General features: G+C 48.7%; 1 protein-coding gene across 7 annotated transcripts in view; it reads left to right on the forward strand.

Annotated features, from left to right (window-relative positions):
• LOC111857046 (membrane-associated guanylate kinase, WW and PDZ domain-containing protein 2-like) overlaps positions 1-24,692 on the forward strand; it is a 41,237-nt gene that overhangs the window by 783 nt on the left and 15,762 nt on the right. For 2 of the 7 annotated variants that reach the window (XM_023837506.2, XM_023837508.2), the window contains exons 1-12: positions 1,263-1,581; positions 9,547-9,836; positions 11,741-11,857; positions 16,336-16,455; positions 17,374-17,547; positions 17,663-17,843; positions 18,164-18,234; positions 19,053-19,220; positions 22,144-22,639; positions 23,054-23,555; positions 23,804-23,867; positions 24,082-24,468. In XM_023837506.2, coding sequence (XP_023693274.2) covers positions 1,499-1,581; positions 9,547-9,836; positions 11,741-11,857; positions 16,336-16,455; positions 17,374-17,547; positions 17,663-17,843; positions 18,164-18,234; positions 19,053-19,220; positions 22,144-22,639; positions 23,054-23,555; positions 23,804-23,867; positions 24,082-24,468 — 2,653 coding nt within the window. In that variant the 5' untranslated portion in view covers positions 1,263-1,498. Of the gene's footprint in view, positions 1-300; positions 890-1,262; positions 1,582-9,546; positions 9,837-11,740; positions 11,858-16,335; positions 16,456-17,373; positions 17,548-17,662; positions 17,844-18,163; positions 18,235-19,052; positions 19,221-22,143; positions 22,640-23,053; positions 23,556-23,803; positions 23,868-24,081; positions 24,469-24,692 lie in introns of those variants that run through there. The other 5 variants (XM_023837501.2, XM_023837503.2, XM_023837505.2 and 2 more) reach the window with 4 other exon arrangements.

Here is a 24,692-nt window from a genome sequence, read left to right on the forward strand (position 1 = left end):
TCTCCTTATCCGAGCCGCTCCACCCAGACATCAGCGGAGCCCTGCCATTTTATAACGGTTTATTTATTCTGCGTACACAAACTATACAAACTACATTAAACTCCCGCTGTCTTCCATAACCATTTGTCCAGGTCGTGTTGAAATTAGTATTTCAAACATAGCAATTCAGGTTGAGATCCTCTCTGTCAACCTTGGAGAAAGGGGGAAACAGTGCTGTCATAGTCCTGTTAGCAACTCACACATAGGACACGGCTGAATAAACACTAAATATGAACTAAACCCACGCCATCACTGTCCCGTCCCGTCGGTCCGTCCGCACCTGTCTCGGCAGTAACGCACCGTCAGGCGTCCACTTCAGTCCGAAGCAGTTTAGCCGACTCAGCTGCATTTCTCTGTGAAATGCGTCTTCCGTCCAACCGAAGAATTTCGTCAAGTCCAGCAGAAATTTCACATGAACGCGGTTCTCTGAACACAGTCCTGGTGCCGAAGTGGCACCCAGCCCAATCCGTTCAGTCTGGGGGCGGTTCTCCTTTTCTTTTTATTCCCTTTCCCTCGCACCCCCTCCCCTTGTCGCTCTTTAGTCTCGGCATCCTTCCCTTCTTCCTATTCCCGGGATTATTGTATGGTGCAGATTGCAACGCGATTTATACATGTGCTCATTTAAAGCGCTGGAAGGCACGGCTACCCCGGTCTTTGGAGGCAGCGGCGATTCCGCGCCCGCGTCCTCCGGCTAAATCCGTACCGTCGTCGTGTTTTGGGTTCAAACCGGTACGGCAGTGATACACTGGGCAAAATACCGGTATCCGAGCGTATCCGCGCTGAATTGCAAAGAGAGAGATAAAAATTCAACGAAGACCCTCCGCCGCAGACGAAAGCCGAAATTATGAGGGTAAGTCCTATGCATAAACACCGACTGATTCATCTGCTCATTTATAATCTTCCCTGCTGTTATTCCATATTTCATATCGATGTAGCGCGTACACATGCATACACTATATAGGCCCGTAGACGTCTCTCTTACTGTATATGTGTGTTTATTACAGTAGGTGTGTTTATGTATGTGTGTGTATTCATGTGTATTTTACAGTGTGTGTGTGTGTGTGTGTGCGTGCATCACTCCATGCGCGCCGCCTCCTGTGTGCCCTGCATTTTGAACATCTTCTAAACTGAAGAACACACAACACACCCGCTGGCAGATTTGTCGTCCCCCCCACTTTTTTTTCTCTCAGATCATCGCTGGTCCCCCGCTCAGCTGTACAGCGTCCCTACCATACAGCGCCCAAACACACCGTCTACCGTGCGCGTCGCTGCTTGCCTCCGGATTACGAACGTTTACTAATATTTGCATTGTTTTATTTATGCGTTTCAGAAAGCAATAAACTAGTATAGCATATTTAAATTAACGATTGCTTACTTTTCAAAAGTAGCAATTAATTTCATCAACCTATAATTTAATTAAGTGACTCTTTGGGGGGCAGGTGCAGTTTAGCCTGGGTCAATGTATATAGACGTGTTAAAACGCCTTTTTTTGGAGCGTATAAATTGCTTGAAAAGAATGTGTGTTTGTCAGCGCCAATACAGGTCAGTATGTTCCGCAAATTTTAGCTTTGGAAATGTGCGTTGTTCGTGTGTGTGGGGTGGGGGACAAGGAGGTGGATGTAAAGTGGGTTTATTCTGACTTTTTGCAAACTTTACATTGTGATGTGAAGGTTAATTGGTTTGGTAGATTTGAGTTGAGTGTTTCCAAAACTAACATAAACGTGAAACCATGAAATTGTATTCGGAATATAAATAGTATATTTTGAACCAGACCTGTTTTTGAATTATAATGACTTTCTATAATTCTGACTGTCTAAAATACGGATTTAACAATATGTTTATCTTAAACCAGATACCTTTAAGTGTTGAAGTATTATTTAATTCCTTCACTACAGTAAATATAAGTCTTTTTTCATTATGACAGGTGTTATATAAGAATTTGGATCGTTTGTTTTCATATCTAAATTTAGTGTAAGCCTCAGAAAGAGTTTGGGTTTGCTTGACTGCGCCTTTTAATGCTTTTAAAAAAACAGTTTTTCCTTTGTGGTGAGACATAAGATGTGTGTCATACACTTCAGAGATGCGCGGAGCTATACGTTCGTGCACATGTGCGCCTATGAGCTCGTACGCATGTTTCCGTTAGGATCATACACGCCGGGCGTGTCCTTCTTCATGTGAAGGAGCTCGTTTTGAAATGACGGATGGTCTGACCCTGGTTTCACACCGTGCTTTGCTGTGGGCTGGGAGAGTCAAGGTTATGGTGGTGCTATGAATCTTTAATTAAGTCTGAGAGACACCGCGTTTTCTGGAGGTGGTGGGTCTGTCTAACGATCCACACCTCATTAGCGCCGTTCCCTACGTTTACAGTTACCTCCGCCACTCCTCCAGTAATTTCTCAGTTATACACCATATTTTAAAGAGGGTAATTTGTTGAAATGGATCTGACACTCACAACCAGTTGTGTTTAGGGTCAGGATTAGGGTTAGTCGCGTCCAGGGGAGTTTCTACCTATTGAAAAGATCAGGGGTTAAGTCAAGTTTACTGGGAGCCTGACTTCTTTTTTTTTGAAGGAGGATAATTGGCATCAGGGCTAAAATACTCTGGACTGTGCTTAAAATACTTGAGGATACAGCCCCGAGTGATCTGACCTAACGACGCCCATGGTCGTGTCCTCATAACCGATTCCTCGTGATATCGCATCAGTACTCTTCTTCATTCATGCTAAGATGCTGCAGAGGTGATTGTGGGGACCTTGGCGACTTACACGGCTTGGTTCGGTACCCGTCACCTCACCGAGTTGACCTTCATTTTTATTAGACCCTATGCCTCATGTCTTGATGATGGCCATATCCATAGCAATGAAATTAAGGATAAACATCACTTTGTGCGGATTTGAAAAATCAACCCTGTGAATATGATTATGAAGTCTTTCGGAGCGGAAAAAGGAGATCGATATCTAGAGGCGGACTGGGAGCAGGCATGGGGAGAGTCACCTTCACCCGTCCTGCTTGACTCAGCAGAACCTGACACAGAGCGACCTGTGCCCACTCACGTTACTGCACCCCTTTCCCCAGTTGTCACATCTCCATTGCAAGTCTCACCGGTGATTCGCTGTACTCCCCTGCCAGTCTCTGCTGAGATACCCGGCCCATCTTCTGCGCATGAGATATAGCGCTTCTTTGATCCTTCAATTACGGAGAAGACTGCCTTGAATAGGCCTCTTACTTATTTCCACAAAGAGATTGTCTTTCCTCAACACTCTCCACTGCCTTTGTGGTAACGTTAAACCTCCTAACATAGATCTGAGAGGAGTTAAAGATGAAGAGGAAGGTCAAACTTAGTCAATGAAAATCTGTAAGTGACTCAGATAAATGCTAAGCAATTATTTCCTTGCATGTCCTTTCTCTGTGTGTGTGTGCTTGTGTGTGTGTGTGTGTGTGTGTGTGTTGGGCTCTCCGGAGGATCTTTCTGCATACCGCTGTATTTAACAATGTCTGTTTACTTTCACTTATAGTGGCTTAGCTGGCACTTATACTCAAACATCCTGCAGTTTATCCCATTCTGGATGTTTTACTGGAGTGATTCGGGTTGAAAAAACTGAAGGGTACAGCATGGCTCCTTCTGGGAGTTGAACCTGCAACTGGCCCTCGTCTTATACGGCTGCAATGCCGAACTTTTATTCCAGCGGACAGTCTCCATGACCCACAACGCAGGACCGTTAACTCGAGATGCCCCCCTGCGATACAGATCGGCAGTCTGACAACGAGATAGTAGATTCATACCGCAGATTGATGCCGATGCTGCCCACAGTGGTTAATCTTTTATTTTTGAGTCTGCCCCTGTTGTCCACCATGTTGACAAGATCGAGATTTCTGATGTATGATCCTGAAGAGGGCTTGAAGTCTTTTGAGCTAGGAGATCTAGGCCTGTGAATCCGTGAAGCTCTGTGGGGTAAAACCCAACGTGCCCACCAGGGGCTGCGTCATTCTGCAAGCGCAAGATCTGCGTGTGTCGTATGAGAGTATTGGCTGACCTCCAGGCCCTTCTCAGTGACAGAATACATAAGGCACATGTGAGAAAGTCAGGTTGTGGGTAGAGTCATAAGTGTGCCGTGGAATTCTGGATAACTGACAAGGTGGAAGAGTTCTCTCATCATTCTAGCGCGCTAAAATTATGACCTATGATGGATTTTGGTAGACGTCTGTTGTGACAGAACCACGTACAAGTTCTCGTGTTACACTACCAGTGCTACTCGCTGTACTTAAAGAGCTTAAAAAGTTGAGTAGTTTATAAACTGTAATGTGTGTAAAAGCTTTCCTAAAAGAATCAATAGTTATTAATGAGTTAGAGCATAGGGAGCAGACCAGACACATCTGAGATGGAAGCATGGCGACATTGCCCTTAACTCAGCCTGGTTATGAGCTCCGAGTCCAGTAAGACAGTGGTAGATCGTGAAGGAGGTGGCATCGGACAGATAGAGCGGAGATCTTTGCCTGTCAGATCGTTTGACAGGAGACGCTGACGGATGTTTACTGGCCCTGACAGTACGTCTCACCCAAGGACCCTGCGGTTATTAATAGGAACCGGGGCACAGTCACTTCGTAATCGTGGCCCACTGTTAGATTGTTTTACGTACAGGGTCATGCTTTTTTCATGTGAGTGTCAGGAAGGGATGGAGGGAGGCGTTCCCAGTTCCCCTTTTAAGGGGAGGCCTGGCAGTGTATGTGGCTGCCTGCTTATCAAGGACTGGCTCCTTTTGTGAATTTTAATGGAATACGAATGCCGGGCTATTTCCATTAAGCCTAACTGGGCTGCTTTGTTTACCTATAATAGTTTTGGTGGTCAGACCTGGCTTGAGACAGGTCTCCCCGCTGCCCTCATTCCGGCTTGGCTTGTGGAGTGAATACCAAGCTAGGTACCTCCGATTCGATCCCGGAATGATCTGTAACATGGTTGAAGTGTCTTTCTAGGCCAGGGTCTCCAACTCCGGTCCCAGAGAGCTACTGTCCAGTATGTTTTCCATCCTACCTGGCTTCTGATGAGCCACACCAGTTCTCAGGTAAATACCAGGAACAGGTGTGGGTCATCTGAAGCCAGGTAGGATAGAAAACTTACTGGACAGTAGCTCTCCTGGACTGGAGTTTGGGACCCCTGTTCCAGTCGCTTCCCTGGTTTGGTTTCCGCAGCAGGGATGTTTTCTTTAGGTGCTTAGGTGTGGTGCCGAAACGGGTGGATCACAGAGGCTCTCAGGCTCACTGACAGCGTCTCCGCTTTGCACGCTCACTCAGCTTTTCTGTCTCACAAGAAGAGCCCGATTCCTCCACGACTCCACCCTCTCACACTTTGCCATCGTTCTCGTATGCACTGTGTACGCGGCAAGAGAGAATGTGGAGGCTTTATACGAAGGGCCGGTATATAGGATGACCTTCAGGACTCCTGAAACTGCAGCCTGAACATAAGTGTCTGATATCCCGTATAAAATGTCAACAGGGAGCAAGCACAGGGAATAGTGATCCGCTCATAGTGCATCGAAGGGAGGAGCAGCGGAATCAGAGACCCGGCGGTCAGCACTGTCCACGCTAAAGGTCAGCACTTTACCCCCCCCCCCGCCCCCCCACCATTTTCGTAAACATCGTCTCCATCTGGCTCTGTGGCTCTCCTGGCGGCCTGCTGTCGTGCACAAGCAGTTGCATCTTCTATCCCGTTTCATTGCCCGCTTCCGGCGAGGGTCGCATGAGCCGGAGGGATTTCGGCCCTTTGATGGCCCCCACGCCCCCCCTCCCTTGTGTAAAGTGTGCAGGGTCACCGGTTTATCTGGCCTACATGCGTGTGCTGGGGCGGGGGTACAGAGGTCCCTCAGAGCACCCTGAAATGAACCCAAGGAGAACTGGGAAAGTCACCAGTTTAACCAGTCAATCTGTTTTTCGGAACATGAGTGGAACAGCTCATTTTTAGTTTCATAATTATTTGTGGGGGTAATATGTTGTGTATGGTGACCCATATTCACTACAAAGACACATTTGGTATTAAAATACAGAATTTTTCTCTTTAATTGGTTGCTGATATTCTAAGGGAAATGCAGATGGTGACAGGGAAGGGCAGCATTTCTCACAGTGTGGTGTGACTGACACCAGGGTGCCCTGGAGAAGCTCGGCAGGGAGACGGATTGGTAGGCGCGCGCCTCTGAGCACACGGCCCATCTGTGTGTGTGTGCGTGAGGGGACGTGGACACGCGCCGCAGACCGCCTCGCAGTGGGATTGAGGGGGGGGAGACGGAGAGCGGGAGGGGAAGGTCAGGAGATGGTGTACGGTGCGCTCGGTAAACACGGCGCAGCCGCCGGAGGCTGCCCCCAAACGGCAGGCGGTGCTGACGCGCAGCAGAGCTGCCTTCTCACCACGCCGGCTGCGGGAACATAAATAAACGGGAACGCCGCTGGAGGCTGCGGGACGTCTGGACGGGATGGCAGTGCGGGGGCGAGCGCTCGGGTCCGTGCCAGAGCATGAACCGCAGGCGGCTCGCACCGCTGAGCCAAGACCGGGCCGGATCGGTGACTCGGCCGCTCGCTCGCCTCTCCGCAGCCAAACGGGCCGCGCTGACGGCCGCGGCTCCACGTTTTCGGAGGACTGGCGCGCTGGCCGGTCACTCGGGCGAAGCGGCCGGGTGTCCAGCCTGCTGCTCAGCCAGCCCAGGCCAGCGCGGAGCGCTCGGCGGCTCCACACCACGCTTACAGAAAGGACGTCTCGATTAGCGCGTGGTGACAGGCACGCTAATAAACACAGACTCGCAAATCTGCGGCGCTTTACTCACACATGGCTGTGGCGGAGGAAGGAGGAAAACGTGAACGTGAAAACACTGTCGTTTTAGACCCGTTACCCCTGATGGGTTGTTGGTGCGTACAATAAGGTCAAAACAGACATTAAGCACAATTCGAGAAATTTCCATTTAGCTTGCCTCATGTTTATCAGTTACATCTATTCAGCTGTGCAGTCAATAAACATTAAAATGTGAAATCAGTATTACAGATAGTTCTCTTTATCTTTTCTCTTATCTTCTACATCTTTCTGTACCTTCATCCTTTTCCTCCCAGCTTCGCTTCTCTCTTTCTCTCTCCCTCTCTCTCTCTGTCTCTCTCGCCCTTCCTACATCACCACATTAATCTCCACACCTTCAGCACGCCTTGGCCCAGTGTGGTCTGTTTCTGTCAGAGATCAACCCCCACTCGAAATTGGCACGCCCACGCACTGAGGCGACCAATCAGCAGCCGGCTGCCTGCTCCCTTCCAGTTCAGGCAGAAAAGCAGAGGGTTTAGTATGCAGGAAGGAGGGGGAAGGTCAGGGGCTTTGGTGGGGGGTGGAGGACAGACATCTGGACCCGCATCACACGGGTGATGCCAAAACTGCCAGTCGCTGCCATAAGTTTCTACTTTGGCTCTACATGGAGTCCAGTTACATGAAAGGAAGGCTTACAATGGCAGGGTCCGAGCTCAGCTAGTAGAACCAGGTCCTTCAGTCACCAAATGCAGGCGCAACATCATAGCCGTCATCACTGACAGTCTTCAGTTTGTCTTTAGTAACGTCAAATTGACAGAAGAATTGCATTTCTGCTGATTATTTCTTAAAGAATCTTGATCTTGCACAATTCTCTTTTTACAGGACAGAGCGACACTTTGCATGTTGCACTTCACTATTCCTTCTGTTAATTATATATTTATTCCATAAATACATACCTCAACAGTACCTAGCTGTCTATCTACTTTAATGTTTGTGAGTGCCATTGTCTTGTTTTGTGCTGTCTAATCCTGTTGGAGGTTATATGTTACTGACTGGATGGTTTGACTGAGAAGTTCTACGTATTGATGTACAAAGGCAAATAAAGAAGATCAAGATCCCTGTTGAAGGGTACAACAACAGCCCTCTCTCCTGGGAGGTTAACAGCAAATACAGACCTACTCCTGTTCACTGCAGAAGACACACTGGGAAGGTTCAGTTTCCTGGTATGGGAATCAAGGCTGTTAACATTTTGTTATCATTTAGTCTTTCCATACCACCAACAGTTTATGAGTAACTGAGTATTAGGAACAATAAAGGGGTGTCTTTAAAGGTAGATATAGGGAGAAAGTATTAGGAACATTAAAGGGATCTTTAAAGGTAGATATAGGGAGGAATGGTAGGATATAACTAGGATAATGAGCAAAACCTCAAAAGGTGATATTTTAACAACCAATGGCTAAGTGTCTATTTTAGATGATGTCATTTCCTTTTTTTTTTGACTTACCTATTGCAGGGTTGAGGTCTTTACTAAGCAACATGGTCAAATCGCCGGTGACTTTAATGGAGATATTCATCGGAATATTATCAAACTGGGATCCCATCCAGGGGGATAGGCTCTAGGCCACTCAGCCCAGACGAAGATAAGAAGTCTGATGATCTTGTTAACTGTCTTCCAGCTAAAGTATGTGATTGAAAAAAGCAGGATCAGAGTGTTGACAGGGAAGTCCCTGAAGAAAGCATATCTGTTTATTTCCTCCCTAACACCCGTCACATCTTTCCCGCGGTCCAACCCACTCCACATGTCCACCTTCTACTTCCAGGGCTGTCAGAGAAAGGGTTTCCTGTAAGGGTGGTCCTAGCTGAAAGTCCTGGGGATCCCTAAAGCAGAGGCCAAGGAGGTCATTGAGTCAGTTTATCATCATGTTTGCCACTGACCTGCATTAAATCTCGTTCCATTGTAGCCTGTGCATCTGTTAGTTAGTGTCAGAATGGGCAAAAAGATAGACAGGTTGCTGGGCCACACTATGAGAATCAAGGAACAAAAATCAGATCCGTATTTTCTTTTGTGCTTCAACATAATTATTGTCCAAGGTGCCTTAGATCGGGTTACAAACTTGTCTTAACTAAATAGGTTGCTGTTTGTTTAAGAGAAACATCTAGATAGGAAATAGATGTAGTGCTTGATAATACACATCAAAGATAATCAGCAAATAAGTGTAGAGTATATTTATATACACAAAGGCATGCAAGCCACAGAGGATTCATAAACAGATATATAAATAAACTCTACAAACCTCTGGGTAAATAGACATAGAGTATATACAGTATGTACACATTACAATAGACCTTCTGCTAGAAAAAGAATTTATTTAGATAAACTGCAGAGGATCTACAGGTATACGTAGGGCTCTGTGTTGAAGAGATGTATTATTTCAGATAAAAAACATTTTTGTACAGTATGTGTTTATTTTCAAATTCTCCCTGATGATGATAAATGTCAATTTACTCATTCACTTTCTTTTTGTTGACAATTAAAATAATCATAATTGCTCATAGTAACCTGTGCACGTCTGTTTTATCAGATTTATTATTTGTCAGTTGTTCCAGCTCATTCCTCGATGGATTGTCTAATATATTCTTCTTTGTTGTTTCTGTAATTCATTCTGGCCGCATCTGTTGTGCTGGGTGAGTTCCTCTTTTGCAATATGACCTTGACCTCTGACCTCTTGCCCTCAGCTCACTGGCCATGTCTAAAGTTGCTGTGAAGAAGCTACACTGGCACTCCAAGGTGCAGGAGAGCTTCGTCCCCCTGGGCGGGGCCTCGGGAGAGCTGGGCATTGCTGTGGGGGGCGGGGCTGACTACGGGGAATTTCCATTCGTCACCGCAGCACCTGGGGGAGGGGCCACAGTCGGCGACATCATCCTGGAAATCGGGGGGACCCCTGTGCTGGGAATGACGCTGGGGGATGTCAGGGGTGTCCTGAACTCCTGCCCCCACCCTATCCGGATCAAGACTGTTTCACCAGGTATTGTCTTATAGCAGTGCAACCCTACTAATATATATTATTAGTTTTATATAAATACAATATAAATTCTGAAACTAGTGTGGAATGTGTCATTGTAATTATTGTCGTTCGTCATTATTGTTGCCAGTGATTATTGTCATTTGTGTGTTTTTCATTGGTTGTGGTTATTGTTGTTTGTAATACTATATGTCCATATTTATACACAGGTACAGGCAAACTAATACCATTCTGATCATCACCAGAATGGGTCTCATTTACAGAAACAGCTGATTCTCCAAGGCTCTTTGTTGATTGGAACCTCTCATACTCTAATCATTAACCACTCAATTCCTTAAAGACATCTGAAGAATTTAAAATGGGCTATTGATTCATTTGGCTTGTTAAACCCCCTATCTGACTAAACAGGTCATTGCGGCTGAAACGTGGGGATTTTATGTAAAGATGCAGTAGTGGACTGAGTGGTGTAGCTGGTGGGACTGAAACAGAAATGTATGAGTGTGGGGATCTCCCTGGCTCTGGAGGCGCGTTTCAGATGAGAGTGTCGATAAGTCTGAACCCAGCAGGATGTCACTTTGTGACTCCCATTGGCCCCCTGACTGATCGCTAATCAAAAGGCTGGCCGATCTCCAGGGAAACGCCGCTATTTTTTCCATCCCCTGCTGTGTTACGGTACGCGGCTAAGCCGGTGAATAGGTAGCTGGATTGACTTTTTCTATACCGCGTGTGGTGTAGCCGGGTGAGACTCTGCCAAGGTGCTCTCCTTTAGGCTCTCCGTGGGTGCAGTTGGGGTTTGGCGGGAGTTATGACAACCTGAGTTATGAGGCAGACGGTACTGTCCATCTGCCCGTCGATAGAGGGGAGTGAAGCGTCACTGTGAGGTGGGGGCCTGTGACTCTGCCCGCTGATATGCTCCTCCGGGATCTGCATCGGTCCGGTGGGAATCCAGAGCAAAGTCACAGCTGAGACTGGGATGGGATCCTAGAGGACAGTGGGGGCGATCTGGGCGTCTCACTGGCTTAGGGACGCTGTGCTCACTGCCATCCTTAAATAATGAGCACAGCTACTCCTCTGCTGACCCCACATGAGAAAATCAGAGTCCTAGAAAGCAGCGTGAGCATCTGATGCTGCTTAACTGGTACAAATCTGTTTGGGGGGGCCACTGCTCCTGTCCCGGGTGCCCTGTGTCTGCTGGTACTTTATTGTTTATATGGTATGAAGTTTACAATGTTCACTGAGGGGGCTCCCAAAGGTCAGGTGTGTCTTACCGCAGATCAGCCCAGTAACTGACCTGCTTTACGTCTTCAGTCTTTAGAGGATCTTTATGTTTTTGATGCTACCCTGTTCCTGGGCGCTTATTGCATCTGTGGTCGGCCGACTCCCTTCTCCCGTTTCTCATCTCGCGTTTCAATCTGCTGTTGAAACAGTGAATGGATATGCAGCCTAAGCTGCCGAGCCCCGCCGCTTAATCTTTTATCCTGATTGGCAGATGACGGCTCCAAGCATATTAAGCCTAATCACTGCAGTGTGGATGCAGTGAGCTTCCACAGGTTGGCCTCAGCTGCATCTGCTTGTGCGCCAGAGCCTCATCTGATGGGATTATGATTTTGGCCCAGGAGGATTGAGTTCTCTCTTGGTTTGCGGGAGTTTTGTTTTGTGTATGGTTGTATCTGCTCTAGATAAAAAATACATACCTCTGATACCCACTGTTCTTTACTTCCCAAACCCTACCATATCTCACCATCCATTGCCCCGTCCAATAACCCTCCACTGCCTTCACCACCATTTCCATCTGAACCTTCCATTGCTTTGTGGGACTGTTCGCTCTGCCTCTTCCTCCACGTCCTGCACTCCCCACGCCATCCCTGTCCTCTACCCCTCGACCCCCCCGCCTCCCCCTTTTCTAGGGTCCACCCTCTGTAAGGACCTGCGGCTGTACCTGAGTAAGTGCTTCACGCCGGGCTCCGTGGACAGCCAGCTGCAGCAGGTGATCCGGGAGAACCTGTACCTGCGGGCCGTGCCCTGTGAGTTACCGCCCCTTCCGATGCCGGTCTTTGGGTGTTTCTCAATACCAAGAGCACAAAGATCGTACTCATGGTCTTTGCTAGACCGGTCTTCCTAGCTTGCCTTCCTAGAACCCTTGGTCTTGATTGGCGAGGATGCAACCAACGTATCCTTGACATTTGAGGTGGGGCAAGAATGACACCCAGGGATTTTTACCATCCTCCGGACTTCTGTTCAATGAAAGATGATGTAAAACGGGTACACGAGAACACAAGTACGGTCAAGTATGCATATGGAGGAACACCCTTTGTTATTCCGTCACATCTCTGCATTATTAATCTGGTCCTTCTTATAGACTCAGATGCTGGTTTTTGGACTAAGACTCCACCTGAAATGTTAGAAGCCTCTTTTAGTTCTTTACCTGCGCTTTCAGACTTCAGGTTCAGGACTGAGGTTGCACTTTCAGGCATGTCCTGACAGGTACCAGGCGTACCCTACATGCACACTGAAGCAAATGACTGGCTGTAGAAAAGATGACTTCCCTTGGTTGATCACCTGCTGGTTGTTTTTGGTGTGTCAGCAGGATCTGCACAGTTATGTCCAGAGAAGGCATCATTGCTGAGTGTGATTCTGCGCCCCTGCGTCTTCCTGCCTGCGTGTGACTTTGCTCTTTGCCTCTGATAGGTTTTTGGCTGCCTCTCCGATGCACCTGTAACCCTAAAACTGGTGCATGGTTGGTGGGGGGCGGGGGGGCTGTTGTTTCCATGGTAACCCCCTTGCACGTCACACCGGTGTGTTTATGGAGCGCGGTGCCTGACGTTGCCCTGCCGCTCCCGCTTCTGTTCCCACTCTGCCTGAATCATCTGACGGCGGCTCCATCGTGCCTCACAGGTGGCTCTGTGCGATTTTGTTAACTTCGATGTGGATAAATCCACGTGCCTATGCTTCAGTCAATTCGCCGGGGGCTCGCCACCCGTTAATTCTGATGCCGGCTGAGAACAGTTAAACGCTTTAATCCCCGGTACTCAGAGGACGCGTTAAAACAAAAGCCTTTAGGCTGGCTTTCAGATAGAGGAGCACATGTTGGATTCCCCGCAGACCTGTTAGCACGCACTGTCTGCGCGTAACTGAGGTCTCAGATGGTGTTATTGTTTACGTTTTGGTAGTGGCATGGCAGAGCCCGGAGAATAATGTCCCACTCACGCCCCCACCTTCCACAGTCACCGCTCTCCGGTGCAAGTCACCCTGCCCGGACGCGTCAAACTAGGTCATGTGGACGGATGGGCCTGAGCTCACGCTGATGGATGCGGAATGGTGCGAGGTGCAATTCGCGGTGCAGGAAACGCAGCGGCGGGACCCGGGCTGCTGTCGACAGAATCAGCGCCCCGGCGTTTGGGAGGTAAATCAAGGAGGATGTCCGGGGGTGGGTGGGGCAGTGGAAAACGAGAGCGGGGGGAGCAAACATAACAGGATTTCAAAACGGGTCAATGAATCGAGGCTGCAGCACAGAAGCCTGGACGGACCTGCACAGTGGGCAGCCAGATGAGATCATCTTTGTCTACTTTACCATCCAGAGCCTCAGAGCCCCCAGCCCATTTCAGGATAAACACCATCCCGCACTGCCTGAAGCAAAAACGAAGATCAGCAAACACATCAGGGTGAGACTCACTGTCCTCTGAGACGTGTGATCTCTGGGAAAAGCGACTGCTTGGACACATCAAGCCGCCCGAATCCGGGTGTAATTTCATATGCGCAAGAGCTTTTTTTAGCAGGATCCACTGCTTTTTTTAGTCGATTTACCGCATGTAAATATAGTCCTTCTCCATGTTCATAGAAAGTCACCGACCTTAATCAATATGAACCTAATACGGCCATCCTGTGTTGTTGATGAACTGAAAGTGATAGGGATCCAACCTATTATTAGCCTAGCAGCCAAAGTGGCGAGACTTCAGTCTAATCAGTCTCACCCTGGATCCTGCCCCATCAAACAGGAAGTCCAGAGACACGTATTCATTCAGCCACTAGCCCCGGAGACGGCACGTTTTCACAATAGGACAGTTTCTCCTGGAGAAATCCAGGTCAGGCATCCTGCTGAAGGACACATTTGCCAAGAAGCTCCTTCTGGAACCTTCTGAAACCAGACACATTCAGTTCACGGGTCATCTGCTGTAGGATTGGCCGCCCCGCAACCCTGGACCCCTATCCTCACGCAAGCCGCCTCCTCTGACAACTGACAGAAATGTAATTTCTCTGGTGGGATCGAAAAATCCCTGACAGAGAAGCATCTCGAAACATTGGGGGCTCATTCCAGCTGCAAGGTCAGACCACTATCCCCATCAGCTTTTCACCCCCCTCCACCTGTTTTATTGATTTTGTTACACTCTGTGGATTTAAGGTGCCTGTAGGTGAGTTAAAGAGGATGCCGCACACCTGACAATCCACATACCCTGCTGTTGCCAGTTAGGTGCCTGTTTGTCTGTAGTGCCATGTGGTAATTAGGTCCTTTTTAAGGACTTTGTAATACATACTGTTTTAAAGATAAACTATATGCTCTCTTACAATCTCTAAATTTGTCTGACATATCCCAGGTAATACAGGTACCGTATCCAGTCAAATCTTGATGGTCTGACAACCTTTTTAAAACAGAAGTCCTGTGTAACCATGTGTGTTTTATTTAATATTACAATGCATTAAATTTGTAGTGAATTCACATCATTCAAAGCTGTCTGTGCATCTGCATGAATTGAATCCTTTTCTATGTCAGTCATGTAAGTTATTTTGCTTGCTGAGCCAGGGCTGACAGAATTAGGACTAAGCTTGTGGCTTTGTTGACATTCCTGTCATCTGCTTTCAGGATTGCACATCTCCTCAACAGCAACTTGTCATCTTGTTCCTCATTCTGCAAACTCTTTTATTTTGGCCTGAGTCTGATACATATCAATGTCTTTCAATCTTCCCGGTTCTCTCTCTGATTACATTTCACTCACAGAATAATCTGTATCCAAATTGGTTTTTCTCAGTGAAAATTGAGACTTTTAAAATATTCATAATTTTCTCCTCCAAAACGTCTTATCCACTGGATGGATAAATATTATCCATTGGATGTTTGATGTTTTGATTTATGTTTTTTAACAGCTACAGTCTGTATAGAAACCTGATATACTTGGTTATGTATATATACACACAGAGCATTCAGAAAGTATTCAGACCTTTTCCCGTTTTCACTTTTTGTTATATTGCAGCTTAATCCTATAAACATTTTAATTAATTTTTCACCATCAATCAACACTTAGTACCCCGTAGTGGGAAAACAAAAACAGGATTTTTAGAAATGTTTGCAAATTTAATAAAAAACAAAATAACTGAAACCCCTCTTTGACTCTTTAGTACTTGGTTAGCAGCAATTACAACCTCACGTCTTGGGTGTGACTTGACAAGCTATGCACACCTGGAATTTGGGGATTTTCCGGCAATCTTCTATGCAGATCCTCTCAAGCTCCGTCAGGTTGGATGGGGACTGTCGGTGGATAGCTATTTTCAGGTCTCTCCAGAGGTGTTCGATTGGGTTCAAGTCCGGGCTCTGGCTGGGCCACTCAAGGACATTATTAGAGTTGTCCCAAAGCCAGTCCGACATTGTCTTTGCTTTGCTTAGGGTCATTGTCCTGTTGAGATGTGTACCTGTCCAGTCTGAGGTCCGGAACGTTCTGGAGCAGATCTTTATTAAGGATATCTTGCTCCATTCAACTTTCCCTCCAATGTGACGTGTTTCCCAGTCCCTGCCACTGAAAAACCATCCCCCTAGCATGATGTTGCCTTCACCATGCTTCACCATTGGGATGGTTTTGCGCAGCTGATGAGTGGTGCCTGAATCGTCCAGACATTATGCTTAGAATTGCGGTCAAACAATTCAATCTTGGTTTCATCAGACCAAAGGACCTTGTTTCTCAGACTGAGAGTCCTTTAGGTTTCTTTTTGCAAACTCCAAGCGGCTTTCATGTGTATTTTACTGAGGATTGGCTTCCATCTGGCCACTCTGCTGTAGAGCTCAGATCGGTGGAGTGCTGCATTCTTTCTGGAAGTTTCTCCCATCTCCACTAAGATCTATGGAGCTCAACCAGAGTGACCATCGGGTTCTTGCTTCCATGTCTTACCATGACTGCTCTGTTTGCTCAGGTGGCCAGCTGTAGGAAGGGTCCTCATTGTTCCCAACTTCTTCCACCCTTGGGAACCTAAAATGCTACAGAATTTTTTTGTGACCTCCAGATCTGTGCCTCGTAAAAATATTGTCTCTGAGCTCTGCAGGCAGAATCTTCAACCTCATGACTTGGTCTTTGCTCTGATATACATGGTCAACTGTGGGATGTTATGTAAACAGGTGTGTGTCAGGTTTGCAGTCATGTCCAATCAATTGAATTAATCACAGGTGGATTCCAAACATGGCATTGAAAAAATAATATAATATAATATATGAAATATGTTTATCTGGCACCCCCTGCAGGCACAACCAGGCCACCACGGGATGGAGAGATTTCCGGGGTGGACTACAACTTTGTCTCCATTGAGGAATTCTTCTCCCTGGAAGAGTCCGGTGCCCTATTGGAGAGTGGCAAGTTCAAGGGTGAGCCTATGGGTCTCTCGCCGCCTAAAATTCCCCCGAGTGTGGCCCTCGGGAAAGATGTGACAGGTCTTCCATTTACGGGGAGTCCAGTTTCTGTTCGTAGTAACTGAGGAAAAAGCAGGGCTCTGCCTAACAGTGCGGCACTTCTGTCCCTGAAACAGCAGGGGGAGCCTGCCACAGCACTGCAGAAGATCGCGGCTGCTGTGAAGTGACACAGCACTTGCTCAATATTTAAATCCTCTCAGGCTTCCCCTGTGGCGCTGCCTGTCACCCCCTGCTGGTTGCTTTTGACCGGCTTTTGCTTCCCTTTCCATTCCCCTTTCCACCGTCTTTGCTGCGTTCTCCTGCGCCTTGTTTTTTGACAAACGGCTTCCTGAAAGCCTCAAAGTCATCGCTGGGTAGCCGCTGGCACTTGGCCTCCCAGATTGAGCGCTGCCAGCGTGGGCATTAGGAACAGCAGCACTCAAGTGAATCACAGGCTTCACTTCCTAACAGCTGGATGCTGAAAGTTTCCACGGATTAAAAGTGTTGGGGGCTTGGCTTTGCAGCGCCATCCTGTGGCAAGCAGCTGAAAAATAGGAAGTTTTATTGCACGACTCTACTGGGAGCCCTGCTTATATAATGGCGACCTGTGTTTGCTTGAGTCTTGATTTCAAGGTTACTTCTCAACATTTTTCTTCTATGGTTTGACCCACTGGAGCCGTCTCCTGGAGCCGTGTTGTTTAGACTTTATTGTTATAAATGATTTGCAATTTTTCCAGTCATCATTTACTCAGATAATGGGTGATTGAAGGTCATCCACTGACTTTAGAAGCCGTGAGTCATCTCCACACCTGGACAGTTCACCTCCATAACAACTCTGCAATGACCACGATATTTTTGTCTGCACTCCCTTCTGCTACTTCCTGCCCCTTTTAGGGAACTACTACGGCACCCCCCGGCCAGTCCACATTGGGCCGGAGAGCCCCCCCATCACATATCAGGAGCACCGTAACCTGCTGAGGAACTTCCGCACCCGCAGCAAATCCCTGAGCAACCTGGAGAAGGCGGCAGAAGAGGGAGAGAACAGCGAGGAGGACTCGGGGCTGTCTGGTACGCCGTACTTTCTGGCCTCTTTGGACCACCGTAGAGTCCAGAAGGCCTTCCATGTAATTGATAATTTTCCATTTAGGTAATTGTTCTCTCTTTTTTGTAACTATGCTGTCAGCGGGCTCGGTGGGGGCCAGCAGTGCCCCGCCCACTACCCTGTCCCCCAGCCAATCCCGGGACTCCAGCGGCGGAGACGGCAGCACCCTGGAGAATGGGGGCATCGCGAGCGCTGGCCCGGGAGGCCTGCCCGAAAACTGGGACCTGTCGTTCAGTGACTCGGGGGAGCCGTGCTACATGGAGTGAGTGGCACCTGGGGAAGACAGGCAGGGCCGGGAGCACAGAAGCCGCTTATCAGGCAGTGGCGGTTGGGGGGGGTGGGGGGGGAGGGTATGAGTAATTAAACGTCTGTTCTGTTGATGGAGATGATTTCTTAAAGCCTGTCTTTAGAGCTTGAGAGTAGCTTGTTTGTGTCCTCCTACAAGCAGTGTGGGGGGAGGGTGCTGCCAAACGGCTGTGGGTCTAGATCTCCTGCCGCTTTGGGAATGAACAGATGAAGAAGCCTTGCAGGTCTGGTAGCCAGGTCTCTGTCTCTGTCTCTGTCTCTGTCTCTGTCTCACAGTCAGAACTTGAAGACGACCAGCTGGCTGGAGCCGAGGGCGCAGGGCAGAGCGACTGGCAGCATGGATGAGTGTGAGTATCATATGGAAGCTGCACACAGACAGAACCGATTAAGGGTAAAGTTGTATGTAAAGATAAGGGCATCAGACAAAGGCACAGTCCCTCCAGACAGCAGGTGCCGACCCCAAGCATGTCTCCCCCGTTGTCCTCACACACCACGTTGCTCACCACAGTCCCCAGTGTGTGACCACGGCGAGCATGAAGGTCCAGACTTCATCCCCACTGCCCCCAGCTTCTGGTCCACCTCCTTGGCAGATCCTCTCTGAGGGAAGGCACAGCATCGTTTGGGTTCTGCCGACCGATGTTTGTACTGCCAGGCTGCTGCCGCCATTTGGCCCTTGAGCGAGGCCCCTAACGCCCAGCTATAAGCTGCATGACCCTGCACTGTGCCCCCTATAGCTCGCTCTCACCTGTGTATGTGTCCGTCTCATGGAGAGCAAGGTGGGGTAGATGAGAATTTCCCCACGGCGATGATAACAGCTTCCCTATTCTGTTCTATTAAAAGTGACTTTTCCTCATAAATTTCTGCTCATATGCCAGAAGGGATTTTGTCTTTCATTTCATTTTGTCTTTCATTCATTACGTGCTAAAAAATGACAAAAAAGTCTTCTCTTGGTGTCATTGTAGAATATTGTCTGCAGTTTCAGGTAATATATCTTTCACATTACTGCGTAGGACTCAGTCAAACGGCTATTTAATGCAGTCAGTGCCGACAGGCATGAGGTTACTTATGGGAAAACTGGTTAGAGCCGTAATCTAGGTCCCCCGTGGACAGACAGGCCGGAAGCACCCTGTCATCGCAGCCTCCGCCTATCTCACCTGTTCCCTAGTGCCGCCGTTCACCGACCTGCCTGGCGAGTTGCGAGGGTATTCTGTCCACACCCGTTTGTGCAAAGGGCCACGTGGCTTTGGCTTCAACATCGTGGGGGGCAGCCGGCCCCGGGAGTTCCTGCAAGTGTACAGTGTCACGCCGGGGGGGCCACCGACACTCAACACAGGTACCGGGGGGAGGGGGCTGTACATCACAGAGGCGGCCGGGAAAGTGAATGAGGAATATTACTGACGTGAGCAATGCTGGGAATATAAATAAAGTAAAAGGTTTTAGTGGTGATTGTTAAAATGGTGATCAAAGCTGGTAAAGACTGTTTGCAAACAGCTGAAGTGCCAAAGAGATACAATGAGCCAGACAGATGGAAAATAGGCTGCAGTCGAATACGTAGCCGGGCACAGAGACGGGCACAGAGACTCATGCTGAGCTCTCCTTCTTTCTCAAAGTCACTCTCCCACTCTGCTGCTGTCTGCCTCTGCCCACCTAGTAACAGTAACCACTCAAAGCAGGAGCCATCCCAGAATTCCCAGACCTTCCCAGCTGTCTCACAAGCCGTGAAATTAATTTTACTATGAAATTGACTCCACCCAATGTGCTCTTGGGTAATGATTGCGAGTTCTAAAGCACTGTTCCTCAACCCGGTCCTCAGGGAACCCCAGACATTCCACATTTTTGCTCCCTCACAGCTCCTGGGAGGGAGCAAAAAAATGTGGACTGTCCTTGAGGGCTGGGTTGAGAAACACGGTTCTAAAGAGCACTTTAAAACTAATGTACTGCAGAATTACAAAAGCAGTGTTTAGATTTGATGGGATTTCATTATTACATACATTCACAGCAGTTGTGAGATGCTGTTTTATAGGCTGACATTTCCTGCATGGGTGGGAGGCAGAGTCTGAGACAGCATCCCTGACTGAGGGATACGCCCCCCATCGTCTCTGCCTTCCTGATTTTAATCAGCTTCCCCCTCAGCTCCCTCTCTAATTTGCAACCATCCAAAACAATCCATGCGAGCTGCGGTAGATGGCACTTGTAGGCTCCGGCCTTATTAGTCATCTGACAGTGTGCACCGCCCCCTGCTGGTCTGTAATTTACTTGCGGGCACGGAGGAAGGATGGGGCTGTGGGGCACTGTGTTTATTTTTAACGTCAGGATCCGCTTCAGTGAGATCCGGAGCAAACTGCAGAGGTTCACACGGAATCACGTGAAATATCACAGGCTTATCGTCATGAGACGCTCCACAGTAGCTGTCCTCCAGCAAGGCTCGTGGAGCGTGTGTCTTGAGGGGGGCATTAGTGAGGTGCTGAAATGCTGTCGCTGGAGGGGGGGGGCGCAGGGGGCATCCTTGTGCCAGGCTTGGATGGCTGCTCTGGCCACTGGTCCCAGACATGAAAGGATGATTCAAACACAGAATTGCTCTACCCAGAAGCAACTGTTTACAGCACTTCAACAACCTGGCTGTGTCCATGTTTCTCCCTCTCTCTTTCCCTCTTTCGTGCCTTCTCCCTCCTGCTTTCCCTCCCTCTCTCCCTCCCTCCTGCAGGATTAGGGCCATGTGATTCTGGGACCTCTCACTGAGAGAATTTCAGTCCTGCCCTAATCCTGATGGACCCTCATGCTATAATCTTGCAGTCAAATTGAACAGTGACATGCATACACACACACACACACACACGTACACGTACACATACACACACACACAGACCTGTACTCATATCTTTGTGGGGACCGTTCATTCATTTCTATTGGCAAAACTCTAATACCAAGAATGACAACCTTAATCCCTACCCAGCCCTAACCTTAACCATAAGTAATCAAACAAAATACCACACTTTTGGCATTTTTTATTTTTTGATTAGTCACAGATTTTTATATATTGAATATTGAATTTCCCCTTGTGGGGACCAAAAAAGTTGTCCCCACAATGTATAAATAACAGGTTTTTATCACATTGTTAGGATATTTGGTCCCCACAAAATAATATATCCCTGGGGAACCCAGAGCACCTTATCATTATAGGAAAAACATGTCCATTGGCTAAAATGATCATACAGACCCAGTGAACTCAAAAACAGGTGTTTTGTAAAAATAACCCTTTCCCAGTCCATGTTATGAATGTGCCATATACAGTACGACCCTCTGGTCTGTTCATGCTCTTCCAACTTGTCAATTTCACCTATGAAATAAGGACAGAAAATAAGGAAAAAACAAATCTTTGCAACATTCTCATTTTCAAAATACGTTTATTGAGTTTTCCTTTTCATCATTCACCATGTGCTGGCAATAAAACACAGGCTTCAAACTTGCCAGCCCATCAAGAAACAGGTCAAGTGAACAGACCTGCAAAAAGGTGCACTACACACAGAGAGTTTACCTGTGGTGGCTTGTAAGGTCTGGTGCTCCACCTGTATTCCCTCTGTTTTTGTCTGAGGCTGATGTTTAGCACATGGAACATGATCATCACAGTTGCCAGAAAAGTTTAAAAACATCCAAAACCTAGTTGTACATGTTCAATAACATCTAAACATTATAACTGATGATGCAAAATTTCTGCCACTTACATATTCATAGCTTGACAGCTGAATCTTTGCAGCATGTACAGCAACAACCTCAAAACGTTTTGGGGGCCATATTTATTGTAGAAAAATATCTGGTTAATTCAGTCAGTAATCACTAAATGTCACTGTTACTGGGTCGTATATGGTACATTGGGCTGTAAAACGAAAATAAGTTCTTAACTTTGATGAGTGGATTGAATGTAAGGCAGAAATAAAAGGAAGGGTTGTATATGACCCCGTGGGTTCCCCAGGGATATACATGAAGCGTGCGTGCGCACACACACACACACACACACACACTTGCTGCCTGTTTGTCTATGAGACTCATGACTCTGCAGCGGATCTGAGGTCAGATGTGGCCCAGTCTGGCTGTGTAGAGAGATGGAGGGACATGTAGAGGAAAGAGCCTGTGAAGGCTTATCTATTTACAGGTATAAATATTATTAATAAAAACGCTCCATGTGTTTTTTTATATATATATATATATATAATTAAAACCTGTGTGTAGTGATTATAGGAAATATCTCCCTCTCCCAGCGGATATCCTGGTGTACATCAATGACACCTGTGTCCTGGGCATGTCCCACAAGGACGTGGTGGAGCTTCTGAAGGCCGTGCCGGTGGGCCACAGCGTGGACGTGGTGGTGCGGCGAGGATACCCCATGCTCTACAACTCTGACGGCTGCCCCAAACAGCTCATGGCCATGGCTCCGACCACGCGGCAGCCGCAGCCGCTGCGCTCGCAGACGCGCAGGCAGGCAGCGCCCCGCATGCAGGCCACGCGGCTCCGCCTCGGGGGCCCCCGGCTCCCCCCTGGCTCACCGGCGAGCGCCATCCTGGACGCCAACGGCAACGCCACGCCCGCAGGCCCCAGCAGCCTGCCCTCCTACCCTGACCCAAACGCAGACCCTAGGCTCAGGCCGAGCTCTGCTCGCCGGCCCCATTCCCTGATGCCGGTACCCCCGCCCCCCCCACCCGACCACTCCCCAGGCCAGAGCGATGTGGAGGCGGGGCTTGCTGGCACCTCACACAGGTACCCCAGCCAGCTGTGTTCATCTCCCCGTGATTCACCTTGGTACCGACAGACGGTCATTCCGCTGACTTCCACTGGGTACCAAAGTGATCAGACCTGTTTGTACTGTGTGTGCCGGTCCAATGAAGTACATCAATTAAGTTTAATAATTATATAAATGCTTAATGAATTATGGTGTTATCTTGAAACACCCAGTTCAGCTGGAAAACGCTGGCGTGATTTGGGCTAATGAGTCGCACTGGATAGGGTGTAGAATCCGGTGCCGGCATGGTGTGTCATTCAAAAGGGTAGAGGGTGTCATTTATTGTGGTGTGTTTTGATCTGCAGGACCTGTTTTTTCCTTGTTTACCCTGTTGTTGGTACCTGGCTTCACCTCCTGCTCACAGTCACTCTATCCTTGCTTTTCCCACACAGAGCCTCCTCCATCCGTAACCATAACAACAACTCTCTCCCTGGGCCGGTCCCCCTCAACCGACCCCCTCCGAAGTCCCCTGTAAGCAGCCTTTCCGCCCCTGGGCTGCCCACCGGTAGGATCTCGCTGTCCCAGCTGGAGGTGGGCACATCTGTGTCCCCACGGGGCACTCGCCCCCGTGCCCTAGCCTCTGTGTCTGCGCCACCTGTTGCGGACGGCCCCCCCTCTGGCTTCAGCGGCTGGCCCTCGAGCACCGGACCCAGCCCCGGCAGCAGTCTGTCCCCCGGGGGCCCGACCGGGTCCTCAGGGGACCTGATACCCGTGGTCCTGGGCCGGAGCGAGGGCATGGGTGGCCTTGGCTTCAGCGTGACGGCTGGGGGCCAGGGGGGGCGCTTGGCCCTGGTGAAGAGGGTGTGGGACCGGCGGCATTGCCCCTCTCTGCAGCCAGGGGACGCCATCATCAAGATCAATGGAGCTGATGTGCAAAGCCTCAGTTTCGCTCAGGTAGAACCTAGTACGGTGAAATGTCTGCATCAGCAGATCCGAGATCAGTTGTGTTTTACGTAGAAAGAACACCATGCAGTGTGTTTTCCCCAGTGGTCATTAAGGAAGGTTTAGCTGCCTATTAAAGTTAACTTCTGGGACCTGCAGTACGTGTTTTTTCATGTGTCTGTGACAAACAGGAATAATGGCTCACTGGGTCACACATAAATGCTACGGGGTGTCTTAATGAGCGTGTGGCGCTATTACAGGTGCAGAGAGCATTGCAGGAGCACACCAAGCAAGGGGATGTCACATTGCTGATATACAGAGGCAGTGAGTACCCCCCCAGCCCCGGTCCATGTAGTATAGTCGTGCATTTTATGTGTCTGCAGTCATTAACTGGGAAGGATGTGGCTGCAGCCTCTCTGGTTTCAGTGAACAAAATACCACTAATAATAATTCACTAAAAAAATACTTGCTAGCACTGGAGAAATTGTTTTCGGCTTGCAGGAGGCGAGTTATCAGAGGCTAAATCCTTCTTTTCCAGGCCCCTCCTACTCTCCAAACTCCCCCGGTTCAGTCAGACATGCTCCCCCCTTCCTCTACCGTGGCCCACAGCTTGCTGGGACGCCCGGCAACGCCCCCCCTATGGATGCCTTGACTCCGGCGTCTGCCCGCGTGCGTACCCCTTCCCCAGCCGTGGACCGGCCCGCGCTGGTCCAGAGCACCAGCTTCCTGGACCTGGTGCCCATCTCGCTCACCGCCGAGCCGCGGGACTGGCTGAATGTGGAAGAGGGGCCCGTCCCTGCAGACAAGGGCCACGAGGTGAGCCGGAGCCCTATCCTCTCCAGGGCGGTGGAGGTGGAACTGAGGAGAAGGCCGGGAGAAGGCTTTGGCTTCGTTATCGCAACCCAGGACTCGGAAAACGGTCGAGGTGAGTGCGGGTGGGCGTGTGTAGTGAACCTGATCCAGTAGGATCTGGGTTCCTCTACAGCCTTTAAACTGTTACACGGCACAGGGCTGCCAACTCCCACGCATGTGGCGTGATACTCACGCTTTCAGACTGTCACGCTCAAGCAAGGAATCTATATTATTCCATTATTAGCCTAAAGTTAGCTACTTAAAAAGCTTTGGGGTAGTTTGCAAGCATTACAGACT

Source organism: Paramormyrops kingsleyae, chromosome 8 (assembly GCF_048594095.1).
Source record: "Paramormyrops kingsleyae isolate MSU_618 chromosome 8, PKINGS_0.4, whole genome shotgun sequence".
NCBI lineage: Eukaryota > Metazoa > Chordata > Actinopteri > Osteoglossiformes > Mormyridae > Paramormyrops > Paramormyrops kingsleyae.